Source organism: Microtus pennsylvanicus, chromosome 5 (assembly GCF_037038515.1).
Source record: "Microtus pennsylvanicus isolate mMicPen1 chromosome 5, mMicPen1.hap1, whole genome shotgun sequence".
NCBI classification, from domain to species: domain Eukaryota; kingdom Metazoa; phylum Chordata; class Mammalia; order Rodentia; family Cricetidae; genus Microtus; species Microtus pennsylvanicus.
The window spans coordinates 61,132,759-61,159,431 of NC_134583.1; the positions used below are offsets into that span (position 1 = coordinate 61,132,759).

The following is a 26,673-nucleotide window of genomic DNA, read 5'->3' on the forward strand; positions in this document are numbered from 1 at the left end:
TCATCACTTCCGGTAACCCCGCCGGCCGCTGGCTCCAGGAGAGAGAGAATGGGAGAGGGGCGGGGACGGGAGCGAGGCGGGTAACGTCACGACGTACACGAAGACGTCCGAAGCCGTCTCCAAGTAAGGGCAAGGAGGGGAGCTGCGGAGGGTGGGCTAAGAGGAGCTGGGCCAGGCCATTTTCTAACTGGAAATGGGGGAAGGGGCTAACGAAGGAGTGAAGGGGAAAGCAGGAGGGAGAGGTTGGCTGTTGTTGAGTGCGGCGGGGAGTGGTCTAGAGCTGGAAGTTTGGGGCGGTTTGAGACGACCTCTGACCTGGGCCTCATGCTCCCACAGCGGTCCGTCCGGTGGTTTGGCCCGGCCTGGCCTACCGGACTGGCTGGATGGAGCTCAGTGTGGCCGAGGCTCGGCAGAGCTCCTGGCACCGCCTCCTCCCAGCCCGCTCCTGTGGGTGGGGGAAGGCAGGACTGACGCAGAGTGAGTGTAAGGATGGAGACGCCGGCTCCAGTCGCGGGGGACTGGGGAAAGGGGTTGGCTCCCCTGGAGCAGAGATGAGGTGAGGGTGTGGGGTTGCTAGGAGACCGCGCCTGTGTGACCCCAGCCTCGCGAGGGCGGCTCAGTGTCATCGCTGCTGGCCTCGGGAGACCTGCCTAAGGGAAGTGGCACGTGGGCGAGACCTGGCATGGGACCCTTCAGACTTTTAGAATGTAAATGGAAGGCGACAGGGGCAGTTCTAGGAGGCTGAAGAAGTGCCTGCCTTATGAAGAGCCACCCAAACGAACCCGGATGTAGGAGTCAGACTTCAGGTGACAATGAAGGCTGGTTTCAGTACAGTGAGCAAACGAGAAAAAGAAGGAAGCTTTGTCCTGAACTTATCTTTAATAAGTAAATGAGCACGAAGATAAGTAAATGCCCCGAAGGCTGGACGGAGTGGAGAGAAGGCCTTTTCGGGGTTTAAGAGGGAGAGAGAACGGGAGAAGATGTCAGGGTGGAGAAAAGTCCCAAAGGGATAACTCTGGGAACAAAAGGCAGAAAAGATTGAAGCCTTTCTTGGGTTTGGCCTTTGTGTTACCACTTCCTGAAGCATAGTGATTGACCGGAGCTTATTTATATTTTTTGAAATTGCTTCTGGATAGAGAAGACAGTCAGACCTAGTAAGAGGCTGTTGCTGATGCCCTGGAAGAAGTGGCAGTGGTGTTGGATAAAGAAAATTGATTCAGAATTTATTTGGGAGCTTGCGCATGCCGGACTGACTGCTGAGTTGGATATGAAGTGTGTGGGAGAGGGTGGAACCAGAGATGTCTCCCTAGAGAAAACAGTTTGAAAAGGAATAGCTTAAGCTCTCTTGAGCGTATTGCGAAAGTCATTTTACGGCCCGATTAAAGATGTCCAGAAATGAGGTACCCAAGTTGGAATAAAAGTCATGAGTGGAGATAACAAACGTAGAGCTAGGAATAGGAAGTAGACAGGGGGGTTCATGACTTCCTTAGGCCTTCTCACATTTTAAAGACCACCCAGAAGGGGTAGAAGCCAATAGGAAGCTCAAAAACAGTAACACCTCAAACAATAGGATCAGCCCTCACGATCAACGAGTCATCCCATGAAGGCCTGACTCCATCTTTCAGCTCTCTCAGCTGTCGGTGCTTTTGGACTTGTATACAATAATATATGTGCATTATCTGATTTCTTGCTAAACATTGGTTCACACGTTTGTCTTCCCAAGACTGCTTCCTTGTTGTATCTTCGTGGCTCCTAATACAGAGACTTGCCCATGGGGTCCAACAATTTTACTGTATCTGGGTAGGAACACCTTATAAGACACACTAGTCTTAGAATTCTTTTGTTGTTTTTTTTTTGTTGTTGTTGTGTTTTTGAGACAGAGGTCTCTGTAACAGCCCTGGCTGTCCTAGAACTTAACTCACTCTTTTAGACCAGGCTGGCCTCAAACTCAAAGAGATCCACCTGCCTCTGCCCTGAGAGTGCTGGAATTAAAGTGTGGGCCACCACTCATGGCTCTGCTCAACCTTGTTTGTTTTTACATTCCAACCAAAGTTTCCCCTCTTCCTGTTTCCTCCCTCCTCCCCCACCCAGCTTCCCCCTAGACCCCATCCACTCCTCTTCTACTGTTTCTTTTCGGATATAGGCAGGCATCCCGTGGTACATCAAGTGAGACTAGGCCCCTCCTCTTCTATTAAGGATGGATAAGACACTCCTATAGGAGGAATGGGTCCCAAACGCAGGCAACACAGAGACATCCCCTACTCTTCCTATTAGGGAGTCTCTCAAGAAAACCAAGCTGCACAACTGTCACATATGCAGAAGACCTAGATCAATCCCAGGCAGGCTCTCTGGTTGTCATTTGGTCTCTCTGAGCCCCTATGAGCCTGAGTTTGTTCGTTCTGTGGATTTTCTTGTACCCTTGTCATCACTGGGTCCTACAATCCTTCCTCCCCGTTTTCTGCAGGATTCCCAGAATTCTGCCTAGTGTTTGGCTGTGGGTCTGCATCTGTTTTCATCAGTTGCTGGATGAAGCCTCTATGAATATAGCAGAATATCCTTAGGGATCATTTCATTGACTTTTCCCCCTCATTTATGTTTAGTTCTATCTTAGATCTCTGGGATATCCCACCTCTGGGTCCTGGCCCTCTGGAAGGAGCTCCCTCTCAGCATGGATGCCACAGTTTCTGTTCTGTTTTTACCTTAGCACATTTTGTAGGCAGGACAAATTGTAAGTCAAAGGGTTAGAGGCTGAGCTGGTGTCCCAGCCCTCCACTGGTTACAGGAGCTAGCTGGTTCACAGCTTTGGGAGGCCTTCAAAGGGAGTTCTGTCCCTGCTCTGCAGATGGCACTGCCATTGTAGTGAATCCCAATGGAAAGGGCATCAGCAGAATCAGAAGGCCTGGGTTTCATTCTTGCATCTGCAGCTAATAGGGTGGCCTTGGAAAAGGTCCTTCTCTTTGAGCTGATAGGGTTGGCCTAGATTAAAAGTTGCAGGCTGGCAAGACAGATAATGGCTGCAACCATTGTTCAGTCTGAAGCATGATTTAAATTCTTGGTTTTTTTTTTCTAAATCTGCTTGCCAGTTTTTAAAACTTGAACATCGGAATCCAGATTGTTGGCTTCATTTGAAAAACTGGACAGTCTAACACCACCAGTCTGAAGTTCCTAGAGAGCCCTACACGGCTGCAGCCAAAGCTTGCCCTTTGTGTCTTATGTCCCAAGTCGGCCACCCACTCCCAAAGCGACATTTGATTTGTAATTGACTTAACTGTGCTATCCATATGTAGCTACTAGTCACATGCAACTAAATAACAGTTCCTTCAACACATATTCCAGATGTCCAGTAGCTGTGTGTGGCTAGTCTCTGCCCTGTTGGATAGAACAGATGGAAGAGTTTGATCATAGAAAGTTCTTTTGTTTAGTGTTGGATTGAAGCACTGACAGAATTTAAGAACTGTGGGTGCCAATCATTCCGCACAAATAAAGCCAGGCAGTCATTGTTCCTGCTCTCGAAACAGCCCAGTAAGGAGCTCTTGGAGCTCCTGAGTAAACTGGGAGCATGGGGACTATGGAAGAGAGTAGAAGGGTGGGGGGGGGAACAGAGAAAAATATATAGCTCAATAAAAACAATTTAAAAAAACAAAAAGCTCTTGGGTCCTACAAATAAAGCTGCTCATTTGATAACTAGAGAGTCCTTGGAGAATGTTCTGGAAACATGGTCCCCCATGCATAATACTGTTAGGTTTCTAATAGTTGGGTGTAGAGTCAGGTGCAGCAGATCTCCAGCTGTGCCCAGTGTTGTCCCCCAAAGCCCTTTTTGTTTGTTTGTTTGTTTGTTTTGCTTTAAGACAGGGTTTCTCTCCGTAGCCTTCGCTGACCTACAATTTGCTCTGTAAAAGGCTGACCTTGAACTTCTGAGTGCTGGGGTTAAAGGTGTGCGACACCACGCCCTGCATCCACCAATGCTTTTTTGCAGTTTTCTAACCAGTTTCTTAGAAGAATGTTACAAAACAGGAATTTAAGTTACTGCTCGGGCGCTCTGACTTCCCTACTTGCTATGAAGGGTTGACGATACTTGCTAGAATAGTATGAATGAGTCTCTAACATTGGCTTCTTCCCAGGCCTCCCATGTATCTCTCACACAGCTGACTTTGGGTAACTAAAAGGCCTCTGGCTAACCCTTGTCTTTGTTCTTAAAATATGCTGGCACGTGCCTATAATCCCAGCATTCTGGTGTAACATTTTAGTGAAGAATAATATACCCATTTATTTTGAAATGAGGAACAATAAATTGATTTCCACTTAGAAGTTCTGCCTTGAATAGGAAAGTATAAGTTGCTTGGTTGATTAATCTCTCTCTCTTGCAATTTTGGGTTGTTCTTATGTATGCAGATAATCCAGGGTTGTCATGATACACTGATGGTTCCCAACAGAAAAATAATTTCAATTTTTTAATGATGTGAAAATGATACAAACTATACTTTGAATTTTAATCTGTTCCTGAGCTGGAAATAGTCCCAGTGTTGGTCAGCAGCTCCCAGGCCGGTCCCAGTCAGGACCCAGCACTATCCGCAATCAAAGAACATCTGCCTTTAGGGTACACGTTTGCCGCCTATTGCTTTGTTTAGGGTAGCTCTTTTAGAAATTTTTCTGGTATGAATATTTTAAATTTCCCCTTTGTTCTGATGATTTCCCATGTTTTAGGATCTAACCTAATTTCATTTTCTCTTTGTATTATCTACCTCCTTCCCTGAGCCCATCTCTTATACGCCATATTCTTGTAATTTTTTGTATAAAAAAATGCTGTTTCAGAGAATTGTTGTGGTATGAAGTACACCGAATGAACGTATCCTGAGAATTGCACAACTATGTGGTATCACTTCCCTTTTCAGATTCTAATAACCAAAAGCTAAATCTAGGACAGGAAACAGTCGTGTGTGTGTGTGTGTGTGTGCGTGTTTGTGTGTGTGTGGGACCAGGGACCTGTGGGGCACAGTTTGGCTTGAAGATTGTTCAATTGTGACAATAAAGTCATTCAGTGTATCAGTGTCTGACGAAAAAGCAGGGACTAGAAAAGCCCCAGGAGAAAAGAGCACTGACAGTAAAGAGCTAGAAAGAGATAAAGGAAGAGACATAGGAAGGAAAGCTTAGTGTTGGCACCTGCATTACATTTCCAGTAAGAAGCACACGTTGCGGTCTGGAGATAAGCAGTGTCTCCAGCAGGGTTATTTACTCATACCCAAGAACAATAGCCCTTTACTGCACAGGGATTATTAATGATGAGAGGGAAATAGCTTTAGGAAAATCCATTATTACCACAAAGCAACGAATTCACCAACAGGTTACATACTTTTCCATTCTCTGCAGACAGAGCTTACCATAGATAAAAGGCCTCACTACTCGAATTTCCTCCTATTCAGGTAGCTTGTGCGGTTACTTCCTAGTGCTAAGTGTTTTAATGGAGTAGCTCATAAATAATCCTTACAATTCTGAAAAATGTTCTGTGGTTGCATATTATATTTTAAGAGACCGAGGCACCAGTAAAGCTTGGTGGTACAAACCTATGATCTCAGCTGCCCCTGAGGAGCAAAAGTTCAGGGCTCTTCTTGGGTTCAAGACCAGTTTGGGCAACTTGGTGAGACTGTACCTCAAAATGAAAAGTAAAAGGACACTGAGGGACATAATTCAGTATTGAAGTGTATGCCCTGTGTGTGCAAGGCTTTGCATGTGCAATCCCTAGTGCTGCCAAAGAAGAAACTCTTGTATGCTCTTAAGAAACTGAGGCTCAGGCTGAACCCAGTGAAAGTGATTATTTGGGCATTATCAAAGGCATTTCAGGGCTGGAAATGGTGCTGCACACCTTTGATCCCAGCACTCAAGAGGCAGGCAGAGCCAGGGGGATCTCTGTGAGTTTAAGGCCAGCCAGAACATAGCAAGTTCCAGGACAGCCAGAGCTACATAACAGAGACACCCTGTCTCAAAACAAACAAACAGACAAACAAAAAACTGCATTTTAATTCCAGCATTCAGGAGGCAGAGGTAGGCAGAACTCTGAGTTCAAAGCCAGCCTGATCTAAAGAGTGAGCTCCAGGACAGACAGAGAAACCTTGTCTTAGGAAAAAAAGAGGTGAGGGTTGTATCATAGGTATAAGCCTTAAAGTACTCTCTTTAGAACTATAAGCCTCCCCCCAAACAGCACTGAATTGTTTTCGGTGCCCTGAGAGCTTTTTGTTAAAATTAGTTTACTAGAATGTGGTAGGGTTGGAGCATATGCAAGCCATAGCACGTATGTGGACACTGGAAGATGCTTTGTGGAGTCCGTTCTTTCCTCTCACCTCAATGGGAGGTCCAGGGATCAGGTTTGGGTTGTCAGACTTGTACAGCAGTGTTCTCACCTGCTGAGCCATCTCTGGCCCAAGCTCTGGGACCTTAATTGGGACTGTTCTCCAGATGCTATCATATATATCTCAGGATGAGAATGAATATTGCTGATGAACCATTCTTTGTCATGTCCCAATTGTGTATCAGGCCTAGAAGTGTAAGGAACGGACTCTCTGGTCCTCATGCCTTCACCGCCTTTCCCCATACAGTCACAAACAATGAAAAAAGAAAGGTCCATTCAGATAGAAACCCAGCTCAGTGTGTAAAGGCTCCTGCCACCAGACCTGACAGCCTGAGTACTGTCCCTAGGATGTACATGGAGGAGAGAATTGGTTCCCACAAGTTGTGCTCTGACTTCCACGTGCACATCGGTATGCATGTGCCACCATATGTACGTACATACACACAAAATAAATAAAATTAGAGTGTGGTGGGTATCTGTGAGGGATGTGCCCAGGGACACTGCCATGGTCCCTGCATTAGAAAGAGGCCATGATAGGAGACCAAGAGATAGGCAGAGAAAGCAGCAGGTGAGCAAAAAAGAGGATATTTTGGTTGTGTGATTTGGAGGCTTCACAAGGCACATAGGGGTGCCTTACCTAAAGAGGCAGAGCAGCAGAACTGGTTTCATCTGGATAAATTTCACAGCCTTCCCCAGCCCCACCCCAAGTTATGGAGAGGGAAGTTTTGATTCTAATGTGCTGTGATGAGGGGAAAAATAATAAATCCTAGAGTCAGGTCTTTCTTAAAAGAATGGAATAGGCCAAGCAGTGGTGGCGCACGCCTTTAATCCCAGCACTTGGGAGGCAGAGGCAGGTGGATTTCTGTGAGTTCGAGGCCAACCTAGTCTACAAGAGCTAGTTCAGTAGTTAGGGCTCTGACACAGAGAAACCTTATCTCCAAAAACAAAAACCAAAAAAAGAAAAAAGAAAAGAAGAAGAAATGGAATAGACTTTTCTTTTTACCTCATAGGGCTTGAAAGTTAGACTGATTGGCCCTTTCTCCTTTTCCTTTTTGTTCCTTCTGTTTCTGCTGCAGCAGTTTTTATTCAGGAAAGCAAAGCCTCAGAGACTCCGGTAGCTGGAATTTTGACATTCTTGAGACCAGAGTCATACTTCTATAAACTTCATCTGCAGAAGGGAAACTGTCTTTTGAACTCCTCAATGGGAACTGGAGAAATGTTGGGTTAAAAGCAATGCCCTTGCAGAGGACCTGGGTTTGGTTCCAGCAGCCACACAACTCACAACCACCCTTAAATCTAGTCCAGGGGATCCCATTCCTCTTCTGACCTTGCACTCACTCTGTGCACATTCACACACTCAGGTACACACATACACAGACTCTTTTTTAAACTCTTTAATGTTGGTGCTGCAGTGAGCTTTCCGAAGTACTCCAGAGATGAAACGGTGAAGCTGATGAGGCCTCGCGCTAACAAACCTGTCTGTAAACTAGATTGGAACACACCCAGGGCCTAGGCATGACTCAGAGGATGTTTCTGGAGCCTCCCCAGGTCCCTTGACTGTACTCAAATCCTTTACAACCAATAGCAAAATGAGCACATGGTTTCAGGTGTTTTGTTTATTTCTTGATTGATCACTGCCCATTGTAAGTCCCCATTACTGACTCCAAAATTAAAACAGAAAAGCTTGTGGTCAGACAAGGAAAAAAATCACTCAACTTTTGAGGCTCTTCATCTTGACTCTCCTGTCACTCGAGTGACATTAGGCAAATGTGACATTTCAACCTCTGTAAGAGAGCTGGGCTCGGCAGTGGTGGTGCACACCTTTAATCCCAGCACACGGGAGGTGGGGGCCAGCCTGGTCTACAGAACTAGTTCAGGACAGCTAGGGCTGTTACACAGAGAAACCCTGTCTTGAACAATGAAAAGAGAGTGAGGGAAGGCTAAGTAGCTATGGTACCGCTGGGCTCCAGCACGTTTAACAATGTAAAGCAGACCTTGTTGCTCCCATTCGCTCCACAGACGTCAGTGTCTCCCTTTCCTTTTGACTGCAGACTTCTTCCCAGGCCTGCTCTCCTATCAGTGCTGAATTGTGTTGTACTGTGCCCCCACCAAGTCCTCACTTGCATTCACATTAACTTTGCCCTTGGCCTACCCCAGAGCCTTGCTCCTGCTGCCCCCTTCCCTACACCACTCTCCCTTAACTTCCTGTTATTAGTCTCCTTCATGCCATTCAGAGCTCCAGCCAAATATATTGACCCCCCAAAGGTCTTCCATTTCTGATTGTTTCATTCAAAACACATTACTGCCTCTACCATTAGAAGATAAGATATCCCCAGACCCACATGGTCATGACATGGTGGGCATATCCAGTAAACGCTGGGTGGATCAATAAATGGGCTCCTTGGCAGAGGGGACATAAGGCCTGCAGGATTGCAACAGTGCCCTGAGTCTTCATTTTCCTCTTCTGCGATGCCAGCTTCCCTTGGACTCGGAGGGATTATCACAGAGAACTGAAGAGCAGAACATTTCAACCAGGGGCACAGTCTACTCTTAAGGGAATTGGTGCATTAAAGGCTTTTAAAGAAGTAACGGGCAACTGGATATTTTATAAAACATACTAAGGTCCAAAATACTCACTTCCATAGCTCTTTGTATGGGAAGATAATAGAATTATATGGCTTCTTTTAATGGAATTGTTTAGCTTCCTTTGTTATAATTACTAAGCCCTTTAAAGCATGCAACAGATGTCCAATAACAATTTATCAAGATCAGGCAGCTTATTTAGTTACTAACAACTTGGGCTCTTACTGCAGATTGTAGGGTTTGAATACTGGCCCTCCCTATTTCTAGCTGTATGACTTTGGACACACTTCTTAATCTCTCTTTATATCAGGGTCTTCCTTTGTAGACTGAGAAGTACCAGCTGCCTCCAGAATTGCTATGATGTTCACAGAGTTGTATGGAAAGCACCTTGTAGAGTGGGAAGCCAGGTAAATGCAAAGCAAATGTAGCTATTGTTACTGTAATGAACAAGACAAAGTTCCTGCTCTTCGGGAGTTAGCAGAAAAATCTAGGACAAAAAAGACGCAAAATAACTGCAGAAGAGCAATCAGTGGTGGCTTATGCTAGGCCCTAGGGAGAGAGTCCTCTGGGAATAGTTGGTAGTGAATAGGTACCTCTTGTGAGGAGCGATAATTATCAGGAAAGAGGCATTTGAGTGGAAGGGTGAGCCAAGACAAGCTTAACTATGTACCTTTGACTGACCTGGTACTCACACTGTAGCACAGATTGGCCCGAGACTTAGGGCAGTCCTCCTGCTTCAGCTTCTGAATGTCGGAATTATAGGTATGCATACAGTACTCTGGTTTGGATTTTTCTGGATACATTTATTCATAGCCTACCTAAATCACACAAAAAAATCTTTTTCATGGGTGTGATGGGTCATTCCAGTATATATTAATGACAACTAATAAATTTATTATGTATCTAAAATCACCTGTACAATCATATTTTGAGATATGTGCACTAGGGCCTTCTCTGAAAATGTGTCAGACTTGTATAGAATATGCACTCAGTAATGCATTCCATCGCCGTGCTCTGCGTGCGCAGGCAGTATGACTTTTTACAAAAGAAGCCACCTCCAAGTCACAACTACTCCATCACATACACTTTTGTTCCTCTTCCATCCTGGGATTTGGAAGTTAAAGAGATGAAAAGGAGCAAATATTTCAAGTAGTGTCAAGAATAAATGTCATAGAACTTAAAGAAATTCCTTAAGATTAGACTTCCTGACCATTTAAAGTTCTGACTTCTAAACCAAATAGTCCTTAAGGGGAATCCCCGCAGAATTCACTACTGTAGCCAATCAACTCTTGACCAACCAGTAAGTAAGGATAAAGGCTGTTGTATTGTATTAATCCTGAGAAGGTTGTTGGTCCCAAGCCGTTAAGTCCTTGGGTAAGGAAACCTTCAGGAAATGGCAACCATGGCAACCTGTATAAGTGCATTGCTTTCTAAGAACAAAGAGAAAAAACCCAAAAGAAAGCACTTTAATTTTTTTAAAATGTAACTGACTCAGTTTGAGAATCTAAAGCTTTCTGTAGCATGAAATATTTCGTGCTTTCAGGAAACATTTGTTGAAGTTCTAGTATGGAAGCTTCCTAGGTACAGAGGATTTGGCAGTAAATAAAAGATAGTTGTAATAACTGTCCCATAAAGATTAGAGTCCACTGGAGGAAAATAGACATTAACAAACCAGAACTTGAGTGATGAGGCCTAGAAAGAACAACTGTCAGGATTCTGATCATTCCTAACCCAGTGTGTGTGGCTCAGGAGAGACCAGGGAGCATGAAGGATTTTCTGAGATATCCATGTTTCCATGAGGAGCTAAAGGATGAACAGAAATTGGTCAAGTAAAAAAAAAAAAAATCAGGTCAGGCGTTGTGACACCTGTTTAAGCTCAGCATGTAGGAAGCAGAGGTAGGTAGAACTCTGAGTCGCATGGCAGCCTCGTTTACCTAGGGTATTTTTCTTGGTATTTTCTCACTAAGGCTGTATAGTGAGACCTTGTCTTTATTTAAAAAAGAAAAGTTAGTGAAGAGGGAGCAGCATGGGTATGCCCCCAAAGTCAAGAGGATCATAGTGGTCCCTGCAAAGAACTGATAGAAACCCAGTAACAAAATGACAAAAGATGCATTCTCTTTTTTTGATTTTCCTTCCAAGACTTAGAAGTGATAGGCTAGACCTGTTCACATATTCAGTAGTAAAGACAGCTTTTGACTTTTCTCTCTGGCAGTTTGTGTGACTTGGGTTTTCTGGGTCACCTGATGTTAGAGACTCTTCACCTACCTATCTTTCCGGATTCGTTTTTACAAAACACACACTAATTAAAGTATTTTCAAAATAGTCTTATTAAGTGTCAGTTGTTAGCACTCCTTACCCTGAGCAACCTAATTGCAGGTCTTGTGTGTCATGTTATGGTTTACGATCAGAGTTCTTAGAGTAGTAAAAGAAAACCAATTAAAGTCAGGCTTTGAGAAATTTGCTAGGGTTTTAATACGTTTGACCTTTGATTTCCTCTGCCAGCGTCTGAAAGTCAGGGAAGTTTCATCTGTTAGTGACAGGGAAGTAAAGCCATCGTTAGTTTGTGCTACTGCGCCTCACAGGAACTGACTCACGTATTTTCAGATGAAACCATGGAGTTTTCGGGAGAGCCAGAAACTCAGAAACCTGCTTCCCTACCAGGAAAAATGTCATCATCTCATCTGGGTTTTTATTACCCCACGATGTTCTCACTGGTTTTTATGAATTCCTTTTAAGCCTTTTTTCTGTGAAGCGTCATTGATGGTGTTGTGCGTAACTTTGGTTCTTTAAACTTTTGGGTCGGGAGAAGTGGTGTTTTCAAGCTTTTCATCAACTGGTTAAGCCTTGGTTCACTCCTTGTTGCTCAAGAAAAGTCACCAGGGTCCAGTACAAAAGGAGGGGCAGTCATCTTCAAGGAAGAAATCTCTGTAAGGTGCTTTCCTTGAAGGTGCTTGGAATGTGTAGATACACATACCCAATCTTGCTCCCAGCAGCCTATAGCCACTGGGATTCTTAAGAGCTAAGGACCATCCTATTGTATTTCAGCCCCGGTAGGGAGTTGGAAATGGATTATGTGCCTAAGTGGCAGCCCTCAGCCTCCTCCCCAATCCTGATAAGCCTGTTTGAAAAAAAAAATCTCTGGACTCGTGGATGTGTTCAAGTACCTGGCCCTGCTGCTTACTCCCAGACCTGTCTTCCCAGCCTGTCCTCCCTCGTGTCCAAGACAACATAGTAGTCATCGTTCTCAGTCAGACGAAGAACTCCAAGGACTCGTCTTTTTTTTTTTGATATTTCTCACTCAATTTTTACAGATAGAAACATAAAGAAAGAAATAGGCTGAAGTTTTACATAAGTTATAAAAATGCCCATCAAGCCAGGTGGTAATGGCACATGCTGTTAATCCCAGCCTTTTGGGAGGCAGAGGCAGGTGAATCTCAGAGTTTGAGGCCAGCCTGTCTCAAAAAAAAAAAAAAAAAAAACCACCAACAAAATTGCCCATTAACAGAATAGACAAGTGCATCGGGAATTTTTGTAGAGTGGAGTGACTTGCAGCAATGATGCTCAGTGTGGCAATGTGGATGAGTCTTGCAAGTTCAATAGGAAACAAAAACAAAAACTATACAATTTGAAGAACCTATTATATGAAGTTCTAAACTTGTAGAAAAAAAAACTCTTGTATAATAAATATAAAGGATTCATGACAATGGTAAGCAGCAGTCAGAATAGTGGTGTTTTCACCAAGAGAAGAAAAGAGGGCCGCTGCACCTGGCATGGTAATACACTCTTTAATCTTAGCACCCTGGGCAGAAAGAGGCAACTTTCTATGATCAAAGCCAGCCTGGTTTACATAGTGAGAGCCTGTCTCAAAAAAAAAAAAAGAAAGAAAGAAAGATAGAAAGAAAAGGGAAGGAAGGAGAGAGAATTGATTGATTATTTAGCAGGGGTCCAAGGTGGAGGGGGCATTAAGTGTCTCCATAATTTGTTCTTCATAGCTTATTGTATTTAGCTATCACATTATTCTGTCTTTTTGTCTCAAAAATACTTCATAAAAAAAAATACTTCATAAAAATAAAAGTAGCAAGAATTTAAGAAGGTGTATGCTTAGGTCAGTTCTCATTTGGCCACACCCACTGGAACTAAAATTGGTGTTCATAGAAAAAGGCAGAGTGGTCAGAAGATCTTCAGCCATAAGAAAAATCTTCAGTTGTATAGTTCTTATTGGTCAAGAAGGTAGTGTTGAGAAATGTTTTCCAAACTAAGAGAAATTGCTGATGTACAGCCTCTGGGCAAAGCTGAGACTTGAGACTGACCCTATTTGACTTATTTGGTAACCAAGTCTTAAAATGATAACTGTCATTTTAGGATTTCATGTTATAAAATGCCACTTTTCCTCTGTAGCTTCGGAGCCTGTCCCAGAACTAGCTCTTGTACACCAGGTTGGCCTCGAACTCACAGAGATCTGCCTGCCTCTGCCTCCCAAGTGCTGGGATTAAAGTCGTGTGCCATCACTGCTCATCAAAATGCCAGTATTTTTAAAGATGTATCCCAAGCTAGCTGGAACTCATGATCTTCCTCAGCCTCTGAGTGCTGAGATTACAGGCCCACGCTTCCAGGCCTGGTCCTGCTCCCTGCTCAGGAAAACTGGCAGCTCTAGGCCCTCCTTTCTAGGTGGCTGCTGCTCAGAGATGAGTAACAAATACTATCTTTAATTGATGGTGGAGAAGGGAGGATCCGGGGTTAAAATCCAGACTCCATCTCTACAAACAAGCAAGTTCTAGGCCAGCTAGGCCACATAGACCCTGTCTCAACAAAACACACTTAAAATCTGCCTTCTAGGCACGTAAATTTACCGGAACAGAAACTAAAATCATTATTTCTGCGGTATTCTGGTCAGTCTGGTTTTAAAAAATAAATGTAAATTTTGTCTTGCTGTGTTTGTAAAAGTGGGCTCATAGCAAAACAGCCAATTAGGCAAGCTTCAACTGCGGAGACAGGTCTATAATCCTGGGATACAGACGGCTGAGGCAGGATGATTTGAAGCCACTCTGGGTTATATGTGACATTCCAGGCCAAACAGGGCTAGCTTGTGCAACTCTGTTTCAAAAATCAGAAAGATGGGAGGAGAGAGTAAAAGAGATTGATGTTTCTACTACATCATTTTGGTAATTCTACCCACAGACCTGTTAAGAAGAAACAATTATATCTAGACTAATTAAAAAATCTTCATTCAAAAAACTGTGCATCTGCCTGGCTGCCCACTATCAAACTGCACTTGTGTGTAGATCTTCCTCCTCCTATTCTGGTGGGTCTGAAGATGACAACCGCAACACGACAGGAAGTCCTTGGCCTCTACCGACGCATTTTCAGGCTTGCGCGGAAATGGCAGGCAGCATCAGGGCAGATGGAAGACACCATCAAAGAAAAACAGTACATACTAAATGAAGCCAGAACACTGTTCCAGAAAAACAAAAATGTAAGTAGGCCCCATCTGGAGATGGTAAGAGTAGAGACCCTTCTTTTAGTATTTGTTCATTTCTTTCCTGCCTTAACTGAAGAAGACCCATCCAACACTCGGAGCTGGGCAGGGTCCAGCCTATAGCTTGGGTGGGCTTGCCAGTTCAGCCGGTAAATGGCTTAGCATCCTCTGAAAACCCCGTGAGCAGGTGACAGAAGTCATGCCAGTGAAAGCTGTTCCTCACATACCGATGGCCAGCCACTCCCAGGGGTGGTTTGCAGTAAAATGCTTTTTTCTCAATTTATAAACCAATCAAAGCCTTCTGATTATAAACCCATTTATAATATGGAAAAAGACATGGGCTCCTTCCGTAACTTAGCTATGAACTCTTTGTGGCCAACAGAGTGATACCACAGAAAATAGGGCTTCTACTACCTACTTAACACAACCAAATACCCAGACACCAGCCAGCTGGTTAGGATTCATCCTGACAAACCATCCAGCACTGGCTGCTATCCCCTTGGGAAAACTGCCTGGCACTAAGAATGGAAGGTAACCGTAAGTACCTGGCTCCTCTTTGCCCACTTCTGCTTGATGCCTTCCAAACAATCTAGTCTTGCGGCCTTTCTCTCCTGTATCCTCTGTCTTTCTGGCTGTGTTTTCTCCACCCCACCTCCTGCCACTTGCCTGCCAACGAAAGGGCGGCCTCTGTGCTGAAGCCACTTTTGAATTCCTGGACTTGGCTATTTCCTTTTCTTTCTTTCTTTTTCTTATCTTTCCTTCTTTCTTTCTTTCTTTCTTTCTTTCTTTCTTTCTTTCTTTCTTTCTTTCTTTCTTTTGCGTGTGTGTGTGTTTTTTGTTTTTTTGAAACAGGGTCTGATTAGCACTGGATGTCCTGGAACTCATGTAGCTGGGGCTGTCCTTAAACTCAAAGAGATTCCCCTCTGCCTTCTAGTGCTGGGATTAAAGGCTTGTGCCACCAGGCCTGGCCCAGGCTTCGTTTCTGACCACCTACCTAAAGGAGCTCACCTGAGCCTAGTGATCCACTTACAAGCCCTGCCTCCTACCTCCCCTTACCTTTCTCTTCCACCTGCTGCCCCTCTGAAACCCTTTGCTCTTAGTCCTCATTCAAGTATCCCACCAAGTGCCAAACACTAGATTAGACATTTGGGATATATAAAAATATTAATAATCAAAATAAGGTCCCTCAGAGAGATTTTGGTTAGATGAAAAGAGTGGAATTAAAATGAAGACAAACACCACCAAAGAAGCACTCATAATATAAAGCACCTTTTCTTCTAGGAAGACCCGAAGCTTCCATGCTTTATTGTTTTGTTTTTAGTGTTTTAATATATTTTTATTAAATCATATATAGACTCTCTATGTAGCCACAACTGCCCTGCGACTCAAAGAGATCCAATTAGCCTCTTCTCTCAGTGCAGTGATTAGAGGTGTGTGCACCGCCACACCCGACCTTTAAAATTTCCATACGTGTACAATGTATGTTGACAATGTCCGCCCCTAACTCTTCCCAGATTGACCCTACCCACCCCAACTTGATGGCTTTTCTTTTTTGTGCTGCCCAAGTACTCGCAGGTGTAGAGCTGACCTGCCCGGGTCACACCCTTAAAAAGAACTGACTCATGTTCTGGTAGAAACCTGCCAATAGCTCCTCCGCTAGGGGCAGGGCCTTGTGAGCACCCCTCCCTTCTATTATGGAATGTTGACTGGCTTGATCTGGTTTAGGTCTTACACAGGCAAGGACAGCTGCAGTGAGCTCAGGAGTGCCACAGGCCTGGCATATCCAGAAGTCACTGTTTTTAAACTCAAAATCCTCTTGCCTCTGCCTCTGAGTGCTGAAATTACAGGCATGTGCCACCTGCCTAGCTTCCACCAGGCCTTTTTCGTGGTGTCATGTATTAGAGTTGTTATGCTCAGATGGTGTCTTTGATAGCTGAAGGCAGAGAGGACTCCATGTGTCTACCCTGGTGCTGGGGATACTGTGGCATGTACCCAGTAAACCTGTGCAAGCACAGCTGTCTGAAGACTACTCTAGACTAGGTTTTCATTTATTTCAAAATCATCCTTGAGCTTCAACCTGGAGTGGCCAAGGATGGGACAGAGGGTGGTGTGTGCATGTCACAACATCATGCAGTAGCCCGTGAGCGGCTGAACTTGAAGAACTCTAGCCCAAGCTCATTTGATGATAGCTCGAGTTCTAGAAGCCCAGCTGCTTTAGCCACAGCTTTGTCAGAGGGCTTTTCTCTCCACCCTCCCCCCCCCTGCGCCCAGTTCCTCCTGTAGACATAAACAGTTTATAACAACCCTGGTTGCGCTAAAAGTTTAATAATCCAAAGGTATCTTATTAATTGCTCTGAATCCCAGCAGACCAATGGCAGCATAACTATCCATCCCAGTGTGGGCATAGCTGCTGAGGCCACAGAGGTCAGGGAGTTGAGCCTCTGCCCTAAGGGACTCAGCTAAGTTCTCTGTGCTGCTGTTCCTGGAACTCCAAGCACCCGGAGACAAGAACTCCCTTGGAATTTCCAAGCCACATGGGCGCAGACTTTACACTGGGTGTCATCTGAGGCTGATGCAATTCTGGCACTGCCTTGAAGCAATCTCACAAACATAGAAGATCTGTGTACTGGTTTTTTTTTTTTTACATCCCCTGAATAAAAGTTTCCCCCCTTCCCTGATTTGGCTTTCTGGGGTTTTGTTTTTTGTGTCCACCCCCCCACACACACACAAATAAACATCTTGCTCTTTTACTTGAAAGTACATTATCACAATTTGACTGATTTAGGATTACAAAACTCCGCTTTTCCCACTTAAATCATTCTCTGGTGTCTTACTTTTGCTGAAAAGCCAGGTTCCTTCAGAGTAGTGGTTCTCAACCTTCCCAGTGCTGTGACCCTTTTCCTCATGTTGTGCTGACCCCAACCATAAAATTATTTTGTTGCTACTTCATAATTTTGCTACTATTATTTATTATAAATATCTGATATGTGGTGCCCCCAAGAGGGTCGCAACCCACAGATTGAGAACCACTACTTTAGAAAGTCAGTGTTGGGAGGGTGTAACTCTCTTGTTCGGTGTTGGTGTGGGTGTAAATTTGCAGATTGTTAGTGGGGTCATAAATTGGTGTCAACTATAGACGGTAACTTGGGAATATTGTGAGAATGAAACATGCATGAACCTATATAGTCTCTTTGTCATAACATTCTTGCTGTGAGAATTCATCTTAGATACATTGGTATGTGAGCAAAAAACTGCATAAAGATGTATAGCGCAATTGTTTATGGTAGCAAAAGGCTGGAAATAGCTGGGATGCCCATCACTAGCAAAGTGGTTAAATTATAATAAAGCCTTATGTTGGAGTTCTGAGAGTCTTCAGGAAGAGTGGCTCTTGATGTCTGAATACCCAAAGAGCTCCAAACTTTGAAAAAGTTTGCTTTTTTGAAAAAGCAAAACTTAGAGATTAAGATATCTGTATAAGAGAAACCTAGGGCCAGTGAGACAGTTCATTTGGGTAAAGGTGTTGAGCACAGAGGCCTGACAAGTGAGTTCCATCCCTAGAACCCACCGAAAGGCAGGAGAAAACCAACTCCACAAGCACCATAGTATGTGCTGTATGGCACATACACACCCCCACCATACACACAAAATAATATGAGAAATAATTTTAAAAGACTAATTCTCTGTATTTGGGTTTATATATTCATAGACTAACTTTGGAGGGGCACATAAGGAGGTTAACTGGAAGATAAGAGCAGGAGAGAATTGTATTTACCAATATTGAGTTTCCTGGGTAGTGAACTGAAAAGTTTAAGAACATCTGTACTATATTTTATATACTATTATGAAGATACTAAATGCCTCATTTTACGTTTCCCTTAAATAGCTCACGGACCTGGACCTGATTAAGCAGTGTATAGACGAGTGCACAGCCAGGATTGAGATCGGACTGCATTACCAGATTCCGTATCCAAGGCCAGTAAGTACGGTTGCAGTGAACAGGTGCCGGACACTTGGCCTTGTCATCCCAGTTATTTCTAAGAATGGATACCATGAGGGCTAATACTTGGTAAGGAGCTGCGACCCACTGTAGGAAGCATGTTGGAAGTCAGCTATCCTTGTATCACAATAATTCACTATGCCAGTGAACATCTGGTCTCTTCTTGTGCAGCTTCCCACTAGTTGGGAGGGAAAACCAGTGCATGTTTATAAAGCTTTACTTGGGCCTTTACTCATTTTTATGAAATACTTTTATTTTCCTTATTATAAAAGGGTAAGCTTTTAAAATGTTAGAAAAGTAAACAATGCTGGGCAGTGGTAGTGCACGCCTTTAATCCCAGCACTTGGGAGGCAGAGGCAGGTGGATCTCTGTGAGTTCAAGGCCAGCCTGATCTACAGAGTGAGTTCCTGGATGGGCTCCATAGTTACTGAGAAACCCTGTCTCGAAAAACAAAACAAAACAAAAAAAGTTAACAAAATATTTAAAGGTTATAGAAAATTGTCAAAAATTCTCACCTCATGGAAGAGATCACTGTAAGTTTTAAATAATCAGTTTTCAACTCTTCAACTTAGAAAAGCAGCGATTTTGGAGCTGGAGAGATGGCTCAGTGGTTAAGAGCATCGCCTGCTCTTCCAAAGGTCCTGAGTTCAATTCCCAGCAACCACATGGCGGCTCACAACCATCTGTAATGGGCTCTGGTGCCCTATTCTGGCCTGCAGGCATACACACAGAGAACACTGTATACATAATAAATAAATAAATAAATATAAAAAAAGAAAAGCAGAGATTTGATATTTAATCAGTTCAAGCCAATTATCTGATAATGTATTATTAGGGTTTTTTTTTTTTTTTTGGTTTTTCGAGACAGGGTTTCTTTGTGGCTTTGGAGCCTGTCCTGGAACTAGCTCTTGTAGACCAGGCTGGTCTCGAACTCACAGAGATCCGCCTGCCTCTGTCTCCTGAGTGTTGGGATTAAAGGCGTGCGCCACCACCGCCCGGCTTATTATTAGGTTTTTTTGTTTTTGTTTTGAGACAGGGTTTCTCTGTGTAACAGCCCTAGCTATCCTGGAACTAGCTCTGTAGACCAGGCTGGCCTCGAACTCACAGAGATCTGCCTGCCTCTGCCTCCCAAGTGCTGGGATTAAAGGCATACACTACCACTACCTGGCATATATTATTAGTTTGACACACACCTGTGCACACACATTCCTTCATACATGGAATTCTAGGTATCCTGTTTTTATTACCTACTTATTTCCTATCTTCTGAGCATCTTTGTGTACAACTCTACCCCAATCCTAAATGTTTGCATTGTGTGCTATTATAAGAATGTGCTAGCCAGGTAGTGCTGGCACATGCATTTAATCCCAGCACTTGAAAGGCAGAGGCAGGTGAATCTCTGTGAGTTCGAGGCCAGCCTGGTCTATAAGAGGACCAGGACAGAAATCCTGTCTCGAAAAACCAAAAAGAATGTGCCATCATTGTACAAGTCAGGGTTCCTTGGAGAAATAGAACTAATAGGAAGGAGATCAGAAGATACATACGGATGGATGTGTGGGTGGATGGATGGATGGATGGATAGATGGATGGATGGATGGATGGATGGAAGAATAGGGTGAGAGGGTGGGTGGGCAGATAGACAGACAGGCTTTACAAGTCTGGATATATAGAGACTGTTTCTTGTAAGGAATTGGCTCATACAGTTATGAAGGCTTAAGATCCAGGAGAACGCCAGTGGCGCAAGTCAGTCTGAGCCTGAAGGCCTAAGAACCAAAGGGGCTGATGGTAGAAGTAGAAGTCTGTAGAGGAGGCAGGGGAAGATGGGGTGTCTCGGCGCTCAAAGAAGGTGAGCAAGAAGCACAAGAAGTGAATTTATCCTTTGCCTTTTTACTTTTCAAGCCCTACTAGAACAGAGGATGCCCCTCCACATTGAAGAGGGCAGTGGGTTGAATCCAAGAATTCATATACTGATCTTATCTGGAAATACCCTCACACATATACCCAGAAATGATTCTTACTGGGGGTCAATCAGATTTACTTATAAAATTAGCTGTCACAGCCATAATGTAAGCAGCTTTCTACCTCCATGGGCATTTGAGTTGGCACCAATGCCCATCATGCACTGTACAGCATAGTAGGCAAGCAGCTTTGTTCGTCTGTTTTTTGGTTTTTGCTTTTTTTTTTTTTGGATGCCCATTTTCTGAGTGGATCTGTAGTTCTTTTCCTATGTCCAGGCACAATGGCATAGATGAGAATAAACTCTAAATTAGATTCTGGCTTCAGATCCAGCTCCATCACTTAATGTATAACCTTGAACAAGTCAGTATTTAATTTCTCTAAGCCTCCATTTTTTTCCAGTTATAAAAATTGTAATTCCTAACCAGGAATTACAGGTGGTGCATATCTTTCATCCTAACATTCGAGAGGCAGAGGCAGGGAGTTCAAGGCCAGCCTGGTCTACAGAGCAAGTTCCAGGACAGCCAGGCAGCCAGGGCTAACCCCTGTCTCAAAAAAAATTATAATTCCTTAAGAAATTATCATAAGGATAGATCAATGGATGCAGAAATATAAACATTGAGTCTGTGGTAGATTTAGCACTTAGAAACAGTAAATCATCGATGAATATAAGCTGCACTAATAATTATGATTCTTCATGTCATTATTCTCACTCAGATTCATCTGCCTCCAATGGGTCTCACCCCACTACGAGGCCGGAGACTACAAACCCAAGAGAAACTGAGGAAACTTTCCAAACCAGTGTATCTGCAGTCTCACGACGAAATTTCCTAATGGAAAGGACAATTGGCTTTTGAGAATGGTGAGGGGACTTGGTTTTGAATGTAAATCAGGCAACATGCCCTTCTTGATTGGAAGCAAAACCAACACTTCCTTTAGACCTCCAGAGTTGGTCCTCACCTATGACATGTGAGCATCCCTAGGATTTTTGGTGGCCTTGCTGCTGCCTAAGCCAATGACATTGCCTCTAGAGGTCATGGACCTTAAGTCTTCACCAAAGTCATCCTTGGGAGCAAGTCTACGGCTTGTGGAGGAAGGCTGAAGGCAGTTGCTGGGACCGCCCTTCAACACACATCAACTGATCAAAGGGGGTCAACTGGTTGCTGCAGATTCACATGGCTACCAAACTCTGTTGCTCCCAAAATACTTAGTAGAGGTTTATCCACAAGTTATTCATATGCTTAAAAGTGATTTCTGTATAGGCATCTTGTGGTCACCTGACTCTTGTAATTTCCATATATACCCCATTAGAAAGGGCAGCTTTGGATTGATCATACTTTGTTTTGTTTTGGGTTTTTTTTTTTATAGGGGGTGTTTGAGACAGGGTTTTTCTATGTAACACTTGCTGGGCTAGAATTCTCTATGTAGACCAGACTGGTGTTGAACTTGTGTTGTTCCTCCTGCTTCAGCTTCTCGAGTGCTAGAATTACATGATCATGTGGTTTTTTTAATGGAAATATGGTCTGGCACCCTTCTCCCTGTTGATAATTGGAACTACCTGCCTTAGTTCTGTTTACCTGTCTTAAGTGTGACTACTTAAAATGCACTTAGGTCTAAAAGCTTCCTTGACATTTACCCTGCATTCTTCTGTTCTACTTTAACCTAATTTAAAAGCACAAGGTCCAGCTGACTTCCAAGTTATATCCAGACAGAAATAGGACAGAGAGCATGTGTGGAGTCTGGTGGGAGTTCACAGCACGCTGTTTGCACACCAGCGGAGAGTGGACCTCACTAATAAAGATAAATGTCTACTTATTTGGGCCTCTTTGTGTTCTTTTCTGTAATGGGCTTGTGACCCTTAGAAACAGCAGAAGGGCTGTGCCTCGTGTGAGGAGAAGCATCCTTCTTATGTTCAAGGAACATACTTCAGGGATTGGCAATAGCAGGGAGAACAAATTGTATACTGTGTCCGTCAGTGAAGTAATAAATAGTATGTAGGCATTCAACACAAATACAGTGATAGGCCTTGGCGAGGAAAGAAATGTCAGTGTGTCAGCAGGCATATTGGCTGTTCTGAGGATCTAGCCCAGACTAGCTTGAACTGGAAAAAAGCCATCTGGCATCTCTTTGTTTCTTCTTCGTCTAGCAAGTCTCAGTGTAAAAGCATTGCCCCAATGGAGAATGACTTAATGTTGAAGTATCTCCCATGAAGATGGGGTATGTAAACTCAAGCAATTCAACTTCATGTGGTAATCAGCCAGTGGGACATCAGAAGAAACTGGGTGTGCTGAACCAAGTGAGACCCAACTTGCCTATCTCCATCATGTGCCCTTTCCAAGTGACTCAAGGAGACAAAGTGATTTTGACTATGTGCAATTTTGCCTTACTCTACTGACCATTAGGAATTACCCTTCCCACCAACCTTTTTCTCGGTGGAAGACTGCTTAATTGCTATGCCAACCTTTGAGAATCTTTTACATGACAGGAAGCTTTAATGTGATTTTTTTATATCTAGCTTCTTTTGCAAAGTTGTGTATACAATTACATAAAACATCAGTTTTCTCTAATCTACATGGGAAGTAGAAAAAGACAAGATCTCGAGTAAAGTGGGAATGTGGGGATCATGGGAAAGGATAGAAGGGGAGGGGGAAGAAAGGGAGGGGACCAGAGAAAAATGTAGAGCTCAATAAAAACAACAACAAAAGGCTCAGACTCATCTGATGCACCTTGAAAAAAAATTGATTTGCTGTCAAACTATATAACATGTTTGGATGGATGGGTGGATGGATGGATGGGTGGATGGATGGATGGATGGATGGATGGATGGATGGATGGATGGAATATGAGGTAGGTTCACTTTGTAGCCCAGGCTGCCCCTGACTGAACTCAAGGTCCTCATGCCTGTCTTAAATGCTAGGATTACAGGTGTGCACTACCATGCCCAGCTTATATGTCTTACTCTCAATATCATTTCCCCCGCTTTCTCTCCAAGTTCATTAACTTCTTGTATTCTGTCTCCAAAAGCCAGAAACTACCTCCCTATGTCCCCGCCTTCAATGAAATTCTTTCCTGTCACTAACAGAACTGAATGTAACTGCTCAATAGCTAAAAAAATCCTAAGGTCAAGGACTAGCCTGGCGATCAGTCTGAGGGCCATTCTTGGTGTCAGTTTGACCACGTCTGGAATGAACTAAACCCAAGCATCTGGGTACCCATGAGGCAGTTTTCTTTTTCTTTTATTTGGTTTTTTTTTTTTTTGAGACAGGGTTTCTCTATGTCACCCTGGCTGTCATAGAACTCACTCTGTAAAGCAGGCCAGCCTGGAACTCAGATCTGCCTGGCTCTATGTCCCAAGTGCTAGATTAAAGGCATGGGCCACACCATACCCAGCTGAGGGATTTTTCTTAATTAAATCATTTGAAGTGGAAAGATATCCCTTTTGAGGTGGGAAGATCCCTATGTAGAAGGACATGGAAGAAGGAAGCTTTTACTCTTTGCCTGCTTGCCCTCACTCTTGATTTGCTGGCTTTAGAACCTATATCTTTGGGATTCTAGCACATACTGAAGACCATCTGAGACAGCCATCCAACCTCATGGACTGAACAGCTACTGGATTCTCAGACTTTCCATTTGTAGACAGTCATTGTTGGGCTAGCTGACCCACAGCCTGTAAGCTGCTCTAATAAATACACACAGATATGTATAGATATGGATTTATTGTATATATAGAGATTAATTCATTCTATCAGTGTTGTTCCTCTAGAGATCCCTAACTAATAATACACTAGGTTTGCCTGATGTCATCTGATAGCTATTTATAAGCAGAGCTTACAGCTTCTCGATGAGTTGAATTCTGACCATCTTTGCCCAAGACTCTAGCCTCCAATTCACCATGATTTCTGAAGGACATTGTCCCTTTCCCAGGAGGAAACATCATTACCACATTGACCCCAACTAAAGTGACCTCAAATTTAGGGCAATCTTTGTTTTCAAAGTAGAGGAAATATTTTACATTTCAAAAATACCATCCATCATGCAAAAACATTCTGTCCCTTGACCCTTGAGGAATGAGCCAGCCCTTGCCTCTCTCGGCTTTTCAGCGCTGAATGAAGTTGGAGTTGGATAACTATAATTAAGATTCATTTGTTCTCTTAGCAGTCCCTTGTGCCAGCTCTTCTGCAGCCTGCAGTACGGCTGAGCTACCCTCCCAAGAGTTATGGGTTTGGGTCCTAACCATCTTACTGTCTCACATGACTGACTGTATTATATTTGGAATGATACAGTCCTAGATATCAGTTCATTCTGATTTATCTACATATTGGCAAGGATTATATTTCTTTCCTTAAAAATCCCTTTAGTGACCTACTTTGAGTAGGAGTGTACTTTCTCACTGTCTCTATTACGATACACATACTCTTTCTGGGCACTTGGCTGGCTTGCTCATCTCAGAATTTGCTTGGCACTATGAAGAAATTGAAACTAGAGTCTTCTGGAATACCTTGATTTCATTCTCGGAGGCTCGCCACATTCGGGAAAAGTCACAGGGCCTGAATCAAGGCATTTGTTTCTAGCAAAGAGGCAGGAAAGCCACACCATACAACCTACATCTGCTCCCCTCTGCACACCCCAAATAAAACCACTTAGAGCCTAAAGCTGCACGAGAGAGTCAGGGAAGAGTATCAGGAATCTGATGTTTTTGTCTCTTTCTGGAGGGAATCTAGGGATGGAAATTCCTTGGATACAGTCATGCGGCTGGAACTAGTGTCTTCCAACTCATTGGCACGGAGGCAGCATGTGGCAGTGAAACAGACATGGATTCAAGAGCCAGGGAACCCCCACCTGGCTGTGCAGTGCAGAAGAGCTGTGTTATTCTTAGGCAGGCTCTTTCCTCTTCCCTGAGCAACCAGGTGGTGGGAACAATTATTCCCAGCGCACAGGAGTGAGCAAGTTAGTCAAAGGCGTGGGCACAAAACCTGCACACGATAGGGAAACAACAAATAGGTTATTCTCACCTCTCCAGGATGAAGTTAGCCCATCCATGTGACTGATAGAAAAGCGGCTGAAGCTTAGCCAGGAACTGTAGTTCCGTGCAGGTGCTCACCTAGAGTGATTGAGGCCATGGGCTCAATCCTTGGCACCAAGCAGTAGCTGAACTTCTACCACGGACTGTCTGGAACCTAATTAGCACCACTAAAGTAGAAGTGATGATAATCCTTACCACCTAAAGTTGTTGTAGGAGGTGTTAAAATATAGCAAGTGAAGGGAGTGGCTCAGTGGTTAAGAGCGCTTGTTGCTCCCGCAGAGGACCTGGGTTCGTTCTCAGCACCTCACAGAGCAGCTCTCAATTGTTTGCCACCCCATTTCCAGAGCTCTAATGCCCTCTTCTGACCTCCTTGGGCACCTGAACTCACATGTGCATACCCACATTCAGACACGTCCGCACAAAATAGTCTTAACAAAATATACCAAGAGCCTTGAAAAAAATGTTCAAGCCCTTTCAAATCTTTGACAGGGCCTTGATGGCTGTGCACGTGTGTCAGTCGGGGAAAGCAGTGACTGAAATTGTGTGGCAGTCACAGCCAAACCCAAGGTAAATAATAATAATAACAACAACAACAACAACTCTAAGCAAGCTTAAGTCAAATGACCAAAAGTTTAGGTGGAGAATCACACTACCTGTGTTCCAATCTAGTAAGTATCTGATATCTGATTTGGAGGAATTACCCATCTTCTGGTTTCTGCAGCCATAAAAAGGTAACAATAATAATGATAATAACCTGCTTTATAGGGCTGCTATGAAATTTCAGGCTCCACTGATGTAATTATTGCATCATCATCACCTTCGTACTATACGACTCAAGAAAGAAAGGCTATATTGCAATGGAGAATAAAATGCCGTTTACTCTCAATTTTAAGACCCCCTGCTGTCAGTTATCCAGCTGGCACAATGAGGCCACGCCTCGGTTTATCCAGTGTTTCTGGGGCATGTCTGTCGGAAGTTCAATGGACAGGACGTAGTTAGTAGAGTGGCCGGTGGTCGAGAGGGTCCCTCTCCGGGCACTTGTCTTATACACTGGACACACATAAATGTCCTGATGCAAGAACGAGGCACTATCCCCGGGCTTCAGCCAAATGATGGGTAAGGGGTCATAGAGAATTTTGGGGAGAGATTCTCCAATCTGCATCGTTTTCCTGTCCCAACGGGCACCTTCGAGGAAAAGCCCTTTGATGTAGGCCCCGTCTTCTGGGCTATTCTCCATAGCTGTTTCTTGTGTGGTTACCTGAAAGAATGGCAAGCTGTGAGTCTCATAACCACCT

General features: G+C 43.8%; 2 protein-coding genes across 6 annotated transcripts in view; one reads left to right on the forward strand and one right to left on the reverse strand.

The window, feature by feature from the left end:
* Nucleotides 1-5: 5 nt before the first annotated feature.
* On the forward strand, nt 6-22,170 carry Lyrm1 (LYR motif containing 1). 4 transcript variants are annotated; one of them, XM_075972058.1, is made up of 4 exons: nt 6-123; nt 14,209-14,399; nt 18,286-18,378; nt 21,073-22,170. In XM_075972058.1, the coding sequence occupies exons 2-4, from the start codon at nt 14,241-14,243 to the stop codon at nt 21,187-21,189; spliced, it is 369 nt and encodes a 122-aa protein (XP_075828173.1). In that variant the 5' UTR covers nt 6-123; nt 14,209-14,240; the 3' UTR covers nt 21,190-22,170. The 4 variants fall into 4 exon arrangements, with proteins under 4 accessions (XP_075828173.1, XP_075828174.1, XP_075828175.1 ...); XM_075972059.1 differs by having other exon boundaries at nt 45-123; nt 14,105-14,399; XM_075972060.1 differs by lacking the exon at nt 6-123 and adding an exon at nt 350-556 and having other exon boundaries at nt 14,105-14,399.
* A 4,108-nt stretch (nt 22,171-26,278) lies between these two features.
* Nucleotides 26,279-26,673, reverse strand: part of Dnah3 (dynein axonemal heavy chain 3) — a 162,951-nt gene continuing 162,556 nt past the window's right edge. For both annotated transcript variants that reach the window (XM_075972063.1, XM_075972062.1), the window contains exon 61: nt 26,279-26,636. In XM_075972063.1, coding sequence (XP_075828178.1) covers nt 26,283-26,636 — 354 coding nt within the window. In that variant the 3' untranslated portion in view covers nt 26,279-26,282. The remainder of the gene's footprint in view (nt 26,637-26,673) is intronic.